The sequence below is a fragment of the Puma concolor genome, chromosome D2, assembly GCF_028749965.1.
Source record: "Puma concolor isolate L17-30 chromosome D2, mPumCon1.1.hap2, whole genome shotgun sequence".
Classification (NCBI taxonomy): Eukaryota; Metazoa; Chordata; class Mammalia; order Carnivora; family Felidae; genus Puma; species Puma concolor.
In genome coordinates, this window is record NC_141677.1 from 40,861,112 (window position 1) to 40,877,760 (window position 16,649).

The 16,649-nt window shown below is 46.2% G+C and overlaps 1 protein-coding gene across 2 annotated transcripts in view; it reads left to right on the forward strand.

Annotated features, from left to right (window-relative positions):
* The window catches only part of SH2D4B (SH2 domain containing 4B), a 63,492-nt gene that overhangs the window by 10,929 nt on the left and 35,914 nt on the right, over positions 1–16,649 (forward strand). For both annotated transcript variants that reach the window (XM_086680144.1, XM_025918240.2), the window contains exon 3: positions 6,101–6,248. In XM_086680144.1, coding sequence (XP_086536270.1) covers positions 6,101–6,248 — 148 coding nt within the window. The remainder of the gene's footprint in view (positions 1–6,100; positions 6,249–16,649) is intronic.

Consider the following 16,649-nt stretch of genomic DNA (forward strand, 5'->3'; position numbering starts at 1 on the left):
CCCCTCCCCTTACCTTGGCCGCTTTCACTCTCCCATCACATCCTGTGGCCACCACCCGCCTTCCCTTGTCGCTTCTCTGTCCTTATCTTCTGCGCTGTCTCGATGTCTCTGGGCCTGCAGCTCAGTTTACCACTCCCTTTTACTTGAAATGTTCTCTTCTATTGGCTTCTCCAACAGACATCGCCCCTTCTGGGTTTTTAGCTTAAATGTTGGCCTTCCTTCTCAGCCTCCTTTCCTGGCTCCAGCTCTTTCTCTCAAGTTTTAAATGGTGGAGTGGGCCAAGACACTCTGGTTGTTCTCTCTCCCTCTCGCTCTTTTTGACTGTTATTATTGAGGTGTAATTGATGTACAGTGTTAGTTTCAGGTGTGCAACATACTGATTTGACCATTCTATGCATTACGCAACGCTCACCTCGATAAGCGCGGTCACCATCCGTCACCATGCAACATTATTACGGTTTTATTGACTATATTCCCTACGCTGTACTTTCATCTCTGTGATTTATCTCTGGTTGTTTTCTTTTGATCTGCATTCTTTCTCTCAGGGATAGCATTAGGTCCTGTGGCTGAGACACTTCATCCCTCTGCAGATGGCTTCTCAGCCAATATCTTCAGCTGAACTTGCCCTGAAGCCCAGGCACACGCATCCTGCTGCTAACGGCAGGGAACTCATCAAAGATAGCATTTTCACTTTTCTTCTTTCAAACACGGTAGATGATTCTGTACTCAAACATGGCAAACCCATTTGCAATGCTGGCCCTATTGTGTGTGTGGTTTTTCTCTGCCCGGAAATTTCTTTTCCCCAGTACTTACTTATATTCTTCCTTATTGTTCGGTTATCAGATCACACTGTCCCTCCTAGGAGGGCTTCTGGTCACACAGCCTAAAGTAGCTTCCTAAATTCTGTCACTTACCCTGTTTTAATTCTTTGCACACTGTTTATTATTCTCTGGCATTTCCTGATTTTTTTTCAAACGTTTATTTATTTTTGGGACAGAGAGAGACAGAGCATGAATGGGGGAGGGGCAGAGAGAGAGGGAGACACAGAATCGGAAACAGGCTCCAGGCTCTGAGCCATCAGCCCAGAGCCTGACGCGGGGCTCGAACTCACGGACCGCGAGATCGTGACCTGGCTGAAGTCGGACGCTTAACCGACTGTGCCACCCAGGCGCCCCTTCTGATTTTTATTTGTCTGGTGTGTTTCACGCACTGGAAGGTGAGCTCTGAGGGTGGGGCCTGTGTGCGTCATGCCCATGGCTGTGTCCCCAGAGCCCACAGCCCGATGCCGGCCTGAGTCTCTAGGTGCTTTGTGTTTGGTGAGTGACTACATGAAGCCACTTGCCTTCTTTAGCCCTAATTCCCAACTCTTGAGAGTGGCTCATTTGGAAGTGGAAATTTTATTCTTTAGGATTAAAACATGGATTTGAATTAGTGGAAAAACCTTAATCTATACCATTTCAGAAGAAACAAAAAACTTTGTCTTTATTAATGAGGGATTAAAATTCAGTTATCTTTTTTTTTTTTTCTCTTGTTGATCCATTAAAATAGTAGCAAAGGACCGAGGAAGTTCTAAAGCACAAGGAGATAGAAGACGAGAAGAGAGAACAGATGAGAAAAAATTCACCAGAGTTTGGTTGCGGGAGGGGGAGTGGGGAGGGGTTCACTGGGGCGCCAGCAGGAAGAGCGTGAGTAGGTGAGCTGTATTGGTCTGGATCCACATGGGCTCAGGACCCGGAGGCACCAGGGACTATGGCGAGGGGAGCCTAGACTGGCTCAGTTTCTCTGTGGTGTGGCTGGACCCCCGTGTCCCCATTTTCATCCATTTCTTCCAGGCTGCTACATCCCTCCCTCCAAGCGGAAGGAGATGGGGCGCTGGCAGGGGTCCAGAGCTCAGTGTGTCAGGCAGAGTGGAGAGAGCAGGCCCGGGGCAGATGGGAAACGGTAAAGGTCTGAACATGTGCAGTGGGACCTGCAGCCAGGGTTCCCCTAGGATGCACAGGGCCGCAGGTATTTCTGCATGGTGTCTTTGTTTATAATAAACTATTAACTTGAGCCACATAAAATCAGCCTGTTAGCTCTGTTCTGGTGACCTAATCGCATGCGATCCTGTGATGAAAGTATGGTGCTGCGGGCACCTGGGTGGCTCAGTCAATTAAGTGTCCAACTCTTGATTTTGGCTAAAGTCATGATCTCACAGTTCGTGGGATCAAGCCCCACATCCGGCTCTGTACTGACAGTGCAGAGCCTGCTTGGAATTCTCCTCTCTCTCTGCCCCTCCTTCTCTCTTACTCTCTCTCTCTCAAAAATAAATAAATAAATAAATAAATAAATAAATAAATAAACATTAAAAAAAAAAAAAAAAGAAAATACCATGCTAGCTGGCAGGTTTCATCTGCTTGCCAGGTCACCCTCCTGGAACCATGGCCTGGCCATCAGGCTCCAGGATGCCTCCATAAATGAATCCTGGAGCCCCTATGGGGCATATGGTTAACACCTTTCACGAAGGAAGGGTCAGAGAGCACCGAGGGGGAGAAACGGAGACTAGGGCTCATGCAGGAGCCGGTCTGGACTTGGAGTACCTTACCTGGATTCCACTGCTGCCCCTGCCAATCCTGGGAGGACTCTGTGGCCATTCCTGGGGGGGGGACCTGAGAGGGATGTTTGCAAAGAAGACATTTCAAAGCATGGTGTTCCTATGAAATGTGAGGTGTGGGCCATGGGTTCTGCTTGTTAGGGTCTAAGGGCTGTCCTGCTTGCAGCCTGCCTCCCCCACAGACTTCTGGTATGCTGGTGGTCAGACATCACTCAGGTAGGATAATCTCTGAGAGAGGACTTCTAGATACTTGAGTGTTCCCCAGAGAAATGGCTGATTCCTTGTCCATTCATCCTAGAGTGGAGCCCACCTCTCAAAGAAGTCCTGTCTATATACTCTGAGTCTCTGTGTAGTTATTTTCTCTCTTGAATATGAATAGGCAGCCAGGAAACATCAGACATCTGAGGAAAGCCTCCAACACGAATGACAAGCATCACATAAAACACACTTTAAAGAAAATAAAAAAAAACAGAGGAAATAGATCTAAATCAGAATATAGGGGAGAAAAAGCTCTAACATCCTCAGAGATGAAACATTACACTCATAACAGGGATGAAACAAGAACAGGGTGCAATGAAGCCAAAAAGAACGACCAAAGAATAAGAAGGAGGGCTTGGGGATTACAAATGCAGTGCTTGAAATAAAAAATGTAGTAGCAGATTTAGACAAGAAAGTCAGTGACATCAACCAGGAAGTAGAACAGCAAAGACAGGAGCCGGAAAATAAGAGAGAAATGATAAGGCACCAAGAGGATAAAGTCAAGGAGTCCAGCATTTGACAAACAGGAGTTCTAGAAAGAAAAACAGTGAGAGGAGAAGAAATTATCCAAGAAATTCTAAGCCAAGGTGTATTAGACTGGAAAGATCTGAGACTTCAGGCAGAAAGTTACCTGAGTGCCTGGCACAGTCAATGAAAGAAAATCGCCACCAAGGCACATCATGTAACTACGTTCAGAATGTCAGCGATAAAGAGAAAAATTAATATCTCATGCTGAAGATTGAGAATCCGAGTGGCAGTCCTGGATGCTAGGAGGTAAAGTCTTCTAAATTCTGCTTTAGGAAAATGATTTTTAATTAAATTCTATGCTCAGCCAAATGAGCTGTTATATCGGAGGGCAGCATATAGATGTTTTCAGCTAAGACTCAGTGAGTGTCTCTCTGTGCGTCCATAGCTGAGAAGTCCTGTTGCTGCCAAATGACGAAGTGGCTAGAAAAAGAACAAGGAACAAAGAAACAAGAGCTTCAACTCAGGGAGGGCTGAGAAATGAGTCCCTGGTGGGTGGACAGACAGGAGACTCCGGTAACAACCAGTTGAGTTGGGAGAAAAAGGGAGGCTGGCATCTGGGGGCAGTGATGATCCTGGAAAAATAATAACTGCTGTTTATCTGTTATAATAATAAACACAGTGGGGCACCTGGGTGGCTCAGTCGGATAAGCGTCTGGCTTCGGCTCAGGTCATGATCTCACGGTTCGTGAGTTCAAGCCCCGCATCGGGCCCTCTGCTGTCAGCAAAGAGCCTGCTTCAGATCCTCTGTCCCTGTCTCTCTCTCTCTCTGCCCCTCCCTAACTAGTGCTCTCTCTCTCTCTTTGTCTCAAATAAATAAACATTTTAAAAAATCTTTAAAAAATAATAAACACAGAGAAAGATCTACCACAGGTCTTAGAGAAGTTTGGGAAAACTCAATATTCAACTTCAGGATAAAACAATTATAAACTCAGGAAAGAAACAGCCATCATACTACCATGTTTTACTAAATATAAGATGCCATTATTAGTTACGTAACGACTTGTCAATCATCATGTTAAGAAGAAAGAAAAAACCGTTGCCCATGAAAAAGGCAGATTGTAGGTTGTGAGACATATACCCACGTTTCACAGATTGTGTTAGAAGGCTAAAGAACATCACAGCGCCCCAGTCTGGCTTTGCGGTGAGCCATATTTAGTCTGACCCATTGATTTCACCACAGAGAGCGATGTCGACATTGTGAGGATGAAGAGAGGGAAAGTGCGGGTGTGTACCTGTGTGAGAAACATTAGTGCTAAATAGTCATGAAGCAAAAATGAAAGGCAGTAGTTTAATGCCTAGAATTGATACATCAAAATATTAGCCGCATTAGGCAGACGGAGATGTAACCACACGAAGGAGCAGGCAAAATAAGGGAGAATGGTGGCCTCTGGGCACTGGGGAAGGGTGGGGTAGGTTGGGGTGAAGTGGTTTGGAGACTTGCCGGTTTTTATTGTATTAAAAAAAATTTTTTAATGTATATTTGAGAGAGAGAGAGAGAGAGGACAAAGACAGCTTGAGAGGGGGAGGGGCAAAAAGACCGAGACAGAATCCGGGGCAGGCTCCAGGCTCGTAGCTGTGAGATATCAGCACAGAGCCGGATGCAGGACTCGAACCCACAAGCAATGGGATCATGACCTGAGCCGAAGTCGTATGCTTAACCAACTGAGCCACCCCCAGGCGCCCTGAGACTTGGTGGTTTTATTCCATTTATGTATGTATGTATGTTTATTTTTGAAAGACAGAGAGAGACAGAGCGTGAGCAGAGGAGGGGAGAGAGAGAGAAAGAGGGAGACACAGACTTCGAAGCAGGCTCCAGGCTCTGAGCTGTCAGCACAGAGACTAAGGTGGGGATTGAACTCAGAAACCGTGACATCATGACCCTAGTGGAAGTCAGATGCTTAACCGACTGAGCCACCCAGGCACCCCATAGGCTGGCTGGTTTTTTATTTTATTTTATTTTATTTTTTTATAAATTTTTTTTTTCAACGTTTATTTATTTTTGGGACAGAGAGAGACAGAGCATGAACGGGGGAGGGGCAGAGAGAGAGGGAGACACAGAATCGGAAGCAGGCTCCAGGCTCCGAGCCATCAGCCCAGAGCCCGACGCGGGGCTCGAACTCACGGACCGCGAGTTCGTGACCTGGCTGAAGTCGGACGCTTAACCGACTGCGCCACCCAGGCGCCCCATAGGCTGGCTGGTTTTTTAAATGAGCCTTTGGCATATAATGCACGTTTGACCAAAGGTAGAGGAAAATACACACACACACACACACACACACACACACACACACAGCCCTTTTGGAGATTAAAAGAGGGACAACAATTGCAGAAGTGGGGCAACCCTGCTTGTCTCTGAAATACCTTATTCGGACATAAGGTTAGGACATGGTCCTATCCTGCTTCACTGGCCCCCAGGAAGACGGGTACTTACTCGCCTTTCCCCCCACAATGCAAGATGGCCCAGCGTCCCCTTTTCTTTGCAGAAAGCTTTAGAGTCTACACATTGTTCCATGTGTTTTTACCCATTTGATCCTTCCCGCTGCCTGGATTAGGCCGAATGAACTGTTGCCATTTCATGCGTCAGAGCCGGAAACTGAGCCGCCACACCACCTGCCGGGCCGACCCACCCCGCCCCGCCGCGCGAGGGCTCAGCCCCGCTCAGCCGCACAGGGGCGCTTCTCTCTCGTGACCTCACGCCCCTCTGTCCCCATGATATTTTAGAGGAAAGAGGAAGAGGAGCGGAAGCGGGGAGAGGAGCAGATTCGCCTCCAGGAAGAGCAGAGGGCGAAGGAACTCTACTGGACCCTGAAGCAGGCCCAGCTGCAGAGCCACGCCAGCGAGAAGGAGGAGCGCGAGTGGGAGGAGCAGCGTGAGTACTCAGGCCTGCCTCCCCGCCCACCCTCCTCCCACTTGTGTCTGTGCTGCGTCCTCCTTCCGGTTCGCTCGGGCGCGCGGCCCACACGACTTTAGCCGGGCCCACCCACGCGCGCGGCCCTGCCGAGGACCCAGAGGGTAAGGGCTCTCTGCCTAGGGGGGAGATTTCTTACACTAAAAAACAAAACCCTACATTTACTGAGCCACCAGTACTTCACTGGCCAAGCCCTGGGCATCCAGAAATGAGGGTTCATGGTGCTTATCTTGGAGGGACTCATGGGCCAGACTCACAGGCGACGGGCTTGGACGGGGAAAGTAGCACGTACTGCTGGAACAGAGAGTGGGGATCCTGGCGGGCTTCCAGATGCAGCATTACGGAGTGGAGCTTGATGGGGGGCACAGGAACAACTGAGGCAAACAAGTGGAGGAGGGAGAGGGCGCAGGAGATGGAGACCCCAGCAGGTGTAAAGGCATGATGACCGGAGTGTGGGGTGCTCAGGAGGGTGGAGATGTACGGGGGTGGCGAAAAGGCTTGGATGCTGTCGGTGGCGAGAAGTTAGGTGGGAGAGGAAGGCGGGACCAGATTTGCAAGGTGGTGTTTCAGTATGTGCTCGGGGTTCGTTTGAATCAGGTCGGGTGTCACATGCAGATGTGGAGATGTGGATCTTGCAGGAGGAAGTTTTTACTTGAGGGGGCGGGGCTACGTGGGGAAGGCCTGGGGCCAGTCAGGAGGCGGTGGGAGCCAGGGGACAGTATGGGCCAGAGCCCTTGCTGTGGTTTGCTTGGGAAAGGGAGGGCCAGGCAGGGTAAGCAGGTTTAGGATTGGCGGGCTTGAATAATTTCTGCAGTCTCTGGGGCATAGGGGCTGTCTCTGGTTGCCTGACACCTGGCCCCGGGGTGATGGGGGCATGTGGATAGTGACCCAGAGTATAAGAACTAGATAAAGGAAATGGTTGGGATGTAGGTTTTTGATTGGCTGGTTTACAAATCACTGATTGTGATTGTGATTTGATTGGCTGGTTTACAAAGGCACACTTGCACGTGAGCCCTTTAGTATCTTTGGGACTTGGCTAACTCTGGGAGGGGCAGTCTCTCTGGGCTCAGGTGTGAAAACTTCAAAAACTATGGAAAATAAAAAGGCATGGTTCATGCAGGTGGACAGTGGGAAGCATCCAGAAGTGGGCTTGGGAGTGAGAGGGAGGAGGGAGGAGGCTGTTGCCGGGGTACACGTTGGAGATGATTGGAACCAGGGCCGCAGCAGGGAGAGCAGAGATGTGGGGTGACTCCTACTCGCCAGCCCTCTGGTCCTCCAGCTTTTCTCAACCACAAGCCAGAGTCCTCAAACAGACCTTAAAAAAATTGAAATACAATTCACATGACATAAAATTCACCGTCCTAAGGTGTACAATTCAGTGGCTTTTAGTATACTCGCTACGTTGTGCAGCCTTCACCACTATTAGTTCCAGAATATTTCGTCACTGCAAAGAGAAACTCTGTACACATTGGTTATTCCTTCTCTTGCCATGCCTCTGGAAACCACTGATGTAATTTCTGTCCTTATGCCTTCGCCTATTACAGATATTTCATATAAATTGAATCATGCGTTACGTGGCCTTCTGTGTCCGACCTCTTTCATTCAGCATGCTTTCAAGTCCAGCCATGTTGTAGTTTGGGTCAGTACTTCATTCCTTTTTGTGGTGGAATAAAATTGGAATGTAGGCATGTGCCACCATGTTGTTTATCCATTTGTTAGCTGATGGACCTTTGGGTTGTTTCTACTTTTTGGCTATTATGAATAATGTTGCTGTGAACATTGGTGGGTTTTTGTGTGCACATATTTTTCCGTTCTCTTGGGAGTGGAATTTCTAGGTCATATGGTAACTATGTTTAGCATTTAGAGTAACTGCCATACTGTTTTTCCAAAGTGACTGTACCGTTTTACATTTCCACAAGCAGTATATGAGGGTGCTAGTTTCTTCCCATCTTTGCCAATGCTTGGTATCTTTTGTCTTTTTTCTTTAATTTTTTAAACGTTTATTCATTTTTTTTTTAATTTTTAATGTTTATTTATTTTTGAGAGAGAGTGAGTGCTGGGGAAGGGCATAGAGAGAGGGAGACACAGAGTCCAAAGCAGGGTCCAGGCTCCAAGCTGTCAGCCCAGAGCCTGTTGTGGGACTTGAACTCACAAAGTACGAGATTATGACCTGAGCCAAAGTCGGACGCTTAACCGAGTGAGCCAGCCAGATGTCCCCGTTTATTTATTTTTTGAGAGACAGAGCATGAATGGGGCAGGGTGGGGGGCGGAGAGAGAGGGAGATACTGAATCTGAAGCAGGCTCCAGGCTCTGAGCTGTCAATGCAGAGCCTGACGCGGGGCTCGAACTCACAAACCATGAGATCATGACCTGAGATGAAGTCGCCTGCTTAACTGAGCCACCTAGGCACCCCTGGTCTTTTTGATAATAGACATTCTAACAGGTGTGAGGTGACACCTCATTGTGTCATTTGATTTGCATTTCCCTGGTGATTAATGATGTTGAGCACTTTTTCACGTACCTGTTGGCCATCTGAATATCCTTTTGAAAAAAATATCTGTTCAGGTCCTTTGCCTATTTTTAAATTGGGTTATTTGTTTTGGCTAATCGAGTTGCATGGGTTCCTATATATCTTGGATATTAACCCCTTATTAGGTGTGTGGTTTACAAAGATTTTTGCCTATTCCACAGGCCGCCTTTTAATTTTGTTGATGGCTTCCTTTGCCGTGCAGAAGCTTTTCGAATGGATGTAATCCCACCTGTTTAATTTTGCTTTTGGTGTCATATCCAAAATATCATCGCCAAGACCAATGTCAAGGAACTTTTTTCCTAGGTTTTCTTTCAGGTGTTTTACAGTTTCAGGTCTTACATTTAAGCTTTTAATCCATTTTGGGGTGATTTTTGTGTATCCTGTGAGATAAAGGTTCAATTTCATTCTTTTCTAGTAGCTGTCCCAGGTGTTTTACAGTTTCAGGTCTTACATTTAAGCTTTTAATCCATTTTGGGGTGATTTTTGTGTATCCTGTGAGATAAAGGTTCAATTTCATTCTTTTCTAGTAGCTGTCCACTTTTCCCTGCACCTTTTATTAAAGAGACTATCCTTGCCCATTATGGATTCTTAGTGCCTTTGTTGAAAATTAGTTGAGTATATATGCATAAGTTTATTTGTGAACTCTACATTCTTTTCCATTGGCCTGTGTGTCTTTTTATGTCAGTACTATACTGTTTTGATTACTATAGCTTTGTAATATAATTTGAAATCATGAAGTGAGATACTTCTGGCTTTGTTCTTCTTGCTGAAGATTGCTTTAGCTATTGAAATCTTTTGTGGTTCCATACGAATTTTAGGATTATTTTTTTCTATTTCTGTGAAAAATGCCATTGGAATTTTAATAGGGATTGTTTTGAATCTGTACATTGCTCTGAGTAGTATATTTATTTTAACAATATTAATTCTTCCAGTCTATGAACACAGGATAAATCTTTCCATTTGTTTGTGTCTTCTTCAATTTCTTTCCTCAATGTCGTATAGTTTTTAGTGTACAGGTCTTTTGCCCCCTTGGTTAAATTTATTTCTAGTATTTTGTTCTTTTTTTTTTTTTTTTCTTTCCAAGCTTGTATTTAAATTCCAGTTAGTTAACATATAGTGTAATATTAGTTTCAGGTGTAGAATTTAGTGATTCATCACTTACATACAACACCCAGTGCTCACCCCAACAAGTGCCCTCCTTAATCCCCATTGCCTGTTTCCTGCACCCTGATGCTATTGTAAATGGGGTTGTTTTATTATTATTTTTTTGCTGATTCACTGTTAGTGCATAGAAACACAACTGACATTTGTATGTTGATTTTGTATCCCACCATTTTAATTTGTTTATTAGTTCTAACAATTTTTGGGTAAAATTATTAGGGTTTTCTATGTGCAAGGTCATGCCGCCTGCAAACAGAGATAGTTGTACTTCTTCCTTTCTGATTTGGATGCCTTTTATTATTTTTTTCTTGCCTAATTATTCTGGCTAGAACTTCCAGCATTATGGTGAATAAAAGTGGTGACAGTGGGCATTCTTGTCTTGCTTCTGATCTTAGAGCAAAAGCTTTCAACCATACACTGGGGCTTATGAGGTTAGTTATGGGCTTGTCATATATGGCTTTTATTATGAGGTACATTCTTTCTATCCCCAATTTCTTGAGAGTGTTTATCATGAAAAGATGCTGAGTTTTGTGAAATGCATTTTCTGCATCTACTGAGATGATCATGTGATTTTTATTCTTCTTTTTGTTACTGTGGTGTGTCAGAGTTATTGATTTGCCGCTATTGAGCCATCCTTGCATCCCAGAATACATCCCACTTGATCGCGGTGCATAGAGCATTTGGAAAGGCTTCCATGGAGGAAATGGCATTTGGTTTGGGAAAAACGGAGAGGTAAAGAAGGCAGGGAAGGGCATCACAGCAGAGGGAGCAGCACTGAGCAAAAGCAAGGTCATCATCGTGTTCATAGGGCATGGCACATGTTCCGAATTGGCTGCAGCCTGGGGTTCCTGGTGAACAATGACGAGAATGAGGCTAGAAAGGGAAGATAGGCAAGAGCTAAAGAACAATTCATTTAGATTCAGAACGGAAGAAGAGAGGGGAGAAACAAGAAGGCGGGACAAAGGTTTATACTGAAAATACGGTCAACAGTTACAGGGTGAAGTCACATGAGGCTACTCTAGTGTGGGAGGGGGAGGAGCCCTGGACTGGGAGCCCCACCCCAGCTCTGCCACTGGCTAGGGTGACTGTGGACCAAGTTCGTGCTCAGTTGCTCAGTTTCTGTTTTGTACAGTGGGGGCATCCGTGTTGAGTTGAGGCTTGTTGGGAGGGTAAAGGGAGAGGGAGGATGTGTCACTCAGGAGCGTTTTTCTTCTGGTAGTGACACGATGAGGTGGACCGTTATGGGCTGGGCTGGTGTTTCCTTGGGGACGGAGACAGGAGATTCTCTGGCTCAAGTGCTGCCTGATTGCTAATTAATGTACAGCGAGGCAGCGGAAAATGGAAAACCCTCCAAAAGACAGAGGAAAGGTGATAATTCAGGTCCCCTGATTTTGGTTCCCTGTTTTATGCTTTCTTGAAGAATGATGCGCTAAACTCTGGAGCCTGTCATTCAAAACCAGCAAAGCCGTTCTGCACTCAATTAATTTAATATGAGAGATTATAGTGGGCCATTAATCTCCTGGGAGCAGCAGTTTTTGATAAAACACCTAAATTAAATTCTCCAAGTTAGAGGAAAAAGGGCATTGTTTCCTTTAGTATCACCAGAATACGAAGTTAGTTGTTCAGTTCAAATAGCAGAGCAGGCTCTGGCTTCTGAGAAGCTCTGAATATTCCAGGCAGAAATTCATTTAATTATGTCTCAACTGTGAACTTGCAGGCATGTGGAGTTAGGTGATGTCTAGCTGCCCAGAGATTTGGAGACAAGCCAGCATGACTTGGTGAATGATACACTTTCCAAAAATTGGAGCTGTGTTCTTCTTTACCCCTCTCCTCCCTCCTTGAACCGTGTGATTCTGGTGTGACCCTTAACACACAATCTGTGCTCTGCTTGGCTCCCCCCTTGCCAGGGTGTGGTCAGAACTGAGGGAGAAACTGTGTGCTCAGGCCCAGTATGGAGTCCAATTACGTTGGTTCCCTTCTCTTTGCCCATAGAAAGGAGACTGCTCTGGAGTCTGGGTTTCATGTGGGTGATTCTAAACTGCTGTGTGCTTGAGACAGGCAGAACCCGCAGGGGTTTGAGGAGACGCAGTGCGGTCTGGAGATGGGGTGGGGCTGGAAGGAAAGGATAACACAGAAGAAGGGTCTGTCCTATCTACTCATGGGATGGGAAATTATGCAATGTCTCTTTGGATGTAACCAGTTAGAGCTGTTCTTCATGCTCTGAGTGCCAAATGTTTTTGGTTTTACAACTTAGAATAGTGCCAGCCTGAGTCTCCACATGCCTGATTCATATCCTGCTTGGGGTTCTCTCTTCTCTTGAATTGCTCAAGAATCCCTGGGGGCTTTCTTTTGTCCCAAAGCAGAGTCATCCCCAGGTTTACCCTGGCCTTAAGGAACCCCTGAAATTACTTCTGGTGGCCACAGGGGGTCACTGTTGGCAGCCATCAAGAATCGTCAGCAGGACATGGTGGGTGGTGACCTCAGAAGACTTGAGTCAGGGTGGAGAGAGGTCTTCTTCCCTTGGCCACGTTTAGCTGGGGGTGAGCCTCACTTTCTTTGCCCCCAACCCCTGGATACCAACATTCTCCTTTTTGCTGTGTATTTAACTATTGTAAGTACCGTGCGTGGAATATCAGTGGAATCATATGATGTCCTTTTGTGTCTGGCTTATTCACTTAGCATAATGTCTTAAAGATTCGTCCACATTGTAGCAGGTATTGGAATTCCCTTCTTTTAAAAAATTTTTTTAAAAAATATTTTATTATTTATTTTAGAGAGAGAGAGAGAGAGAGAGAGAGAGAGAGAGAGAGAGAGACAGAGTGTGAGCAGGGGAGGGGCAGAGAGAGAAGGAGACACAGAACTAGAAGCAGGCTCCAGGCTCTGAGCTGTCAGCACAGAGCCTGATGTGGGGCTCAAACTCACAAACCATGAGATCATTACCTGAGCCAAAGTCGGACCCTCAGGCGTCCCAAGGAATTCGCTTCTTTTTAAAGGCTGAATAATATTCCACTGCATATATATATATATATATATATATATATATATATATATATATGCATATATGTATATACACACAAACACACACATACCATACTTCGGTTATCTCTTTGTCCTTTGATGAACATTTGGGTTGTTTCCACCTTCTGGCTATTGTGAATCATGCTTCTATGAATATTGCTGTACAAAAATTTGTTTCAACCCCTACTTTCAATTCTTTTGGGTATATATCCGGAAGATTGTATGGCAATTGTACGTTTAATTTTTCTGGACCTGCTATACCATTTTCCACAGCAGCTGCACCATTTTTCATTTCCACCAACAATGCACAAAGGTTCCACTCTCTCCATATCCTTGCCAACACTTGTTTACTGTTTTTTTCTAACTAAAAAATTAAAAACAAAAGAGCTACCCTGATGCGTGTGAAGTGGTGTCTTATTGTGGTTAGTCTATTGTTTGATATCTCAATTCAGCCTTTCTCCTGAAGTCCTCAGTGTTTTCACACTGTTCCAGCCATCCATACAGTGTTACTGTGACATGAGTTTCAGTTTCCCATTAGCAGAAGGAGAAAGGAGACCATGGATCTTACCTTGGAAGTAAGAATGGCCATGGTCACCCTTTGTTCTGTGTGCAGTGCAGGCCTCGCAGTGCCTGTTGGCCAGGCCCATGGGGCGTCACCTTGGGCTGGGACATGGGCTGTGGGAGGAAGAAGCAGGTATCTTGGTGTGGGTCCTCACCTCTGCAGTGGGTCTGCCAGGCCACGGGGAGAGTCTGATACTTGCTGTCTCAGGGCAGAAAATGCCTGTGGCTCCTCAGGTGAGTTTGAGTTATTTTCACTGGGTTAGAAGAAAAATACCCCGTGGGTTCTGGCTGAGGGTTTTCTGTGGCAGATTCCTGGGATACAGTCTGAATTCATTCCTGATTCTGAGAAGGAACTGAAGCAATCCCCCAGGAGTTCAAAGTGGAATTTAGGGTAAGCTGCTTGACCCAGAGAGGACTCCCCATGATCGGCCAGCAAGGGTGCCCCCTCCTGGACTGGCCAGGAACTCGGTTTTGGACCTGGCAATTCCGGGGCTGATGAAAAGAAACATTTTAGCTAATACTTAACCATAGTGTTTAATATGTACCTGACATGGTTTTAAGTGGCTTACCTTATGAGCTCTCTGGATCCTCATGACAACGTTATGAGGTAGGGACTGTTATTATCTCCGTTTAACTTATGACGGAATGCAGGACCAGGGCGATTAAGTAACTGGTCCCATGTCACACAGCTGGTAAGTGAAGCTGGGATCTGAATCTAGGCACCCTGGCTCCAGACTCAGGCTTTGAGAGATTTGAAGAAAGGATCAAAGCCAGGGGCCTGATTTAGTCAGACATCGCTTTTCCAGGACACTTCATAGTTTATAGTGTTTTTATATGTTTCATTAACTCTCCATGACAACTCCGTGAGGCAGACGTTCGTGTCGTTCTCATTTTGACAGAGGTGGAAACTGAGGCCCAGGGCCGTTCTGGAATTTTCTTAGGGAAGCCAGGTGGAGCGTGCCAAGGATGTGCAGAAAAGGGAACTGGTGTATGCCGTTGGTGGGAACGTAAATTGGTGCACCCACTGTGGAGAACAGTGAACTTCCTCAGACACTTAAAAATAGAAATACCCCATGATCCAGCAATCCCACTTCTGGGTGTACATCCAAAGGAAATGAAAACAAGCTGTTGAAGAGATACCTGCACTCCCATGTTTATTGCATCATTACTCACAATAGCCAAGATATGGAAACAACCCAAGTGTCTGTCAGTGGAAGAGTGGATAAAGAACGTGTGTGTGTGTGTGTGTGTGTGTGTGTGTAGACACAATATGTATACACACACTCTCTGTGTGTACACACACACACACACACACACACACACACACAGAAATACTATCAATACTATCCATAAGAAAGAAGGAAATCTTGCCATTTGCAACAACATGGTTGGACCTTGAGGATAATATGCTAAGAGAGATTAGTCAGACAGAGAAAGACAAATACTACATGATGATATCGCTTATGTGTTGAATCAAAAAAAGCGAAACTCCTAGAAACAACTAGAATGATGGTTACCAGGGGCTGGCTGGGAGGGGGCAAGGACTGGGGGAGATGATGGTGAAAGGGCACAAACTGGCACCTAGAAGATGAGTAAGTTCTGGAGATCTAGTGCACAGCACAGCAGCTCCAATGAACAGTGCTGTGTTATACACGTGAGAGCTGCTAAGAGACTAGATCTGGAATGTTCTGACCACAAGAAAGAAATGATTATGAGAGGTGTTAGAAGGGTTAGCTAACGGTATCGTGGCCATCATTACAATTACAATATATAAATGTGTCAAATCAGCATGTTGTATGCCTTAAACACACGCATTGTTATAGGTCAATTATATCTCAAAGACAAAACAGGAACGTAAGGAGAGAAAAAATAAAACAAACCAAGAAAGTTGTTTTGGAGCTGCCCTTGACCCTGTGTGACTCCATTCCGGTCCCTTTTCCATAATCCCTTTTCTTGCTGCCCGGGGTTGGCTTTGCCAAGGCCAAGGCAGAGCTCCCACTTGCTTCCTGCTTGTGGCTTTGGCCACGTCTTCACCCCTGAGAGCTGTCAGTGCCTCGGCCTTTCTGTGCTGCCCTGGCTGTGTGTTCATCACAGTTGGTCTGAGCTGGCTGAGCACAGCCGAGCAGGACAGTGTCTGCAGAGCATGGGAAGCCCAGTGCAGCCCAGTGAAGAATGGGGAGGAGCTCAGAAACCATCAGGCTGGGAAAGAAAGTGGGGCAGGCGGGACACTTCTTAAGGGCTGGGGAGGGGAATTTGTCCTTTATCCTGTGTCCAGTGGGAGCCCCTGAAGGCTTTGAGGAAGACAATGGCAGGCTTGAGCTGGCCCTTAGGAGGCTGACTTTAGTCTCTGTGTGTCGAATGGCTCTGGGCCTCACCTGGCTGAGTCCCAAAAGCCCATCTTCCTAGGTTGCCTATGACTTCCTTCTGCAACTTGTCTGTCACTGAGTGTCGCTGTCTGTGTGGGGCTGTAAGCTCTCAAAGGTCGCTGGCTTTTGGAGGGCACCACTGTCTGTGTTTCTTTTGCTGGCTAGTGGCTGCAAAGCCCACGCCTGGGCACCCTGGCCTTGTTTGACCCTCCCACGGCAATGCAAGGCAGGCATCATGGTGTTCCTGGTATCCGGAACTTACAGATGAGCCAGCTGGGCACCAAACCTAGGATTCTCCCTGGGATGGCTTCTTTCTCTGGAAAACTCCTGTTGATCTTCCCAGATGCTTCCTCTCCTGTGATGGCTGTTGGCTTTCTCGCAGAATATGAGCGCTGCTGTCCCTAAACCCTGACAATGCTTTATTTGTCCCAGACTTCATTGTGTTAGAGATATTTATCTTGTTTTCCCAGGTAGCACCTTGAGGGTCCGGTCTGTGTTATGTCTGCGCCCAGCTCAGAGTTAAATCCTTAACTGGAGACAGTCGGCCAAGAATAGGCATTGTCTGTGGCTGGCACGTATGTATTGTAGGCACTGGACGATAGCCATGAGTAGAGCAGAAGAAATTCCCCACCTGACCTTATGGGACTTGGCCTACTGGATCCTCTGCATGTGATCTCCACTTCCATAAATACCTTCTGAGGGACAGACAGACTTGAAGTGCCCTTC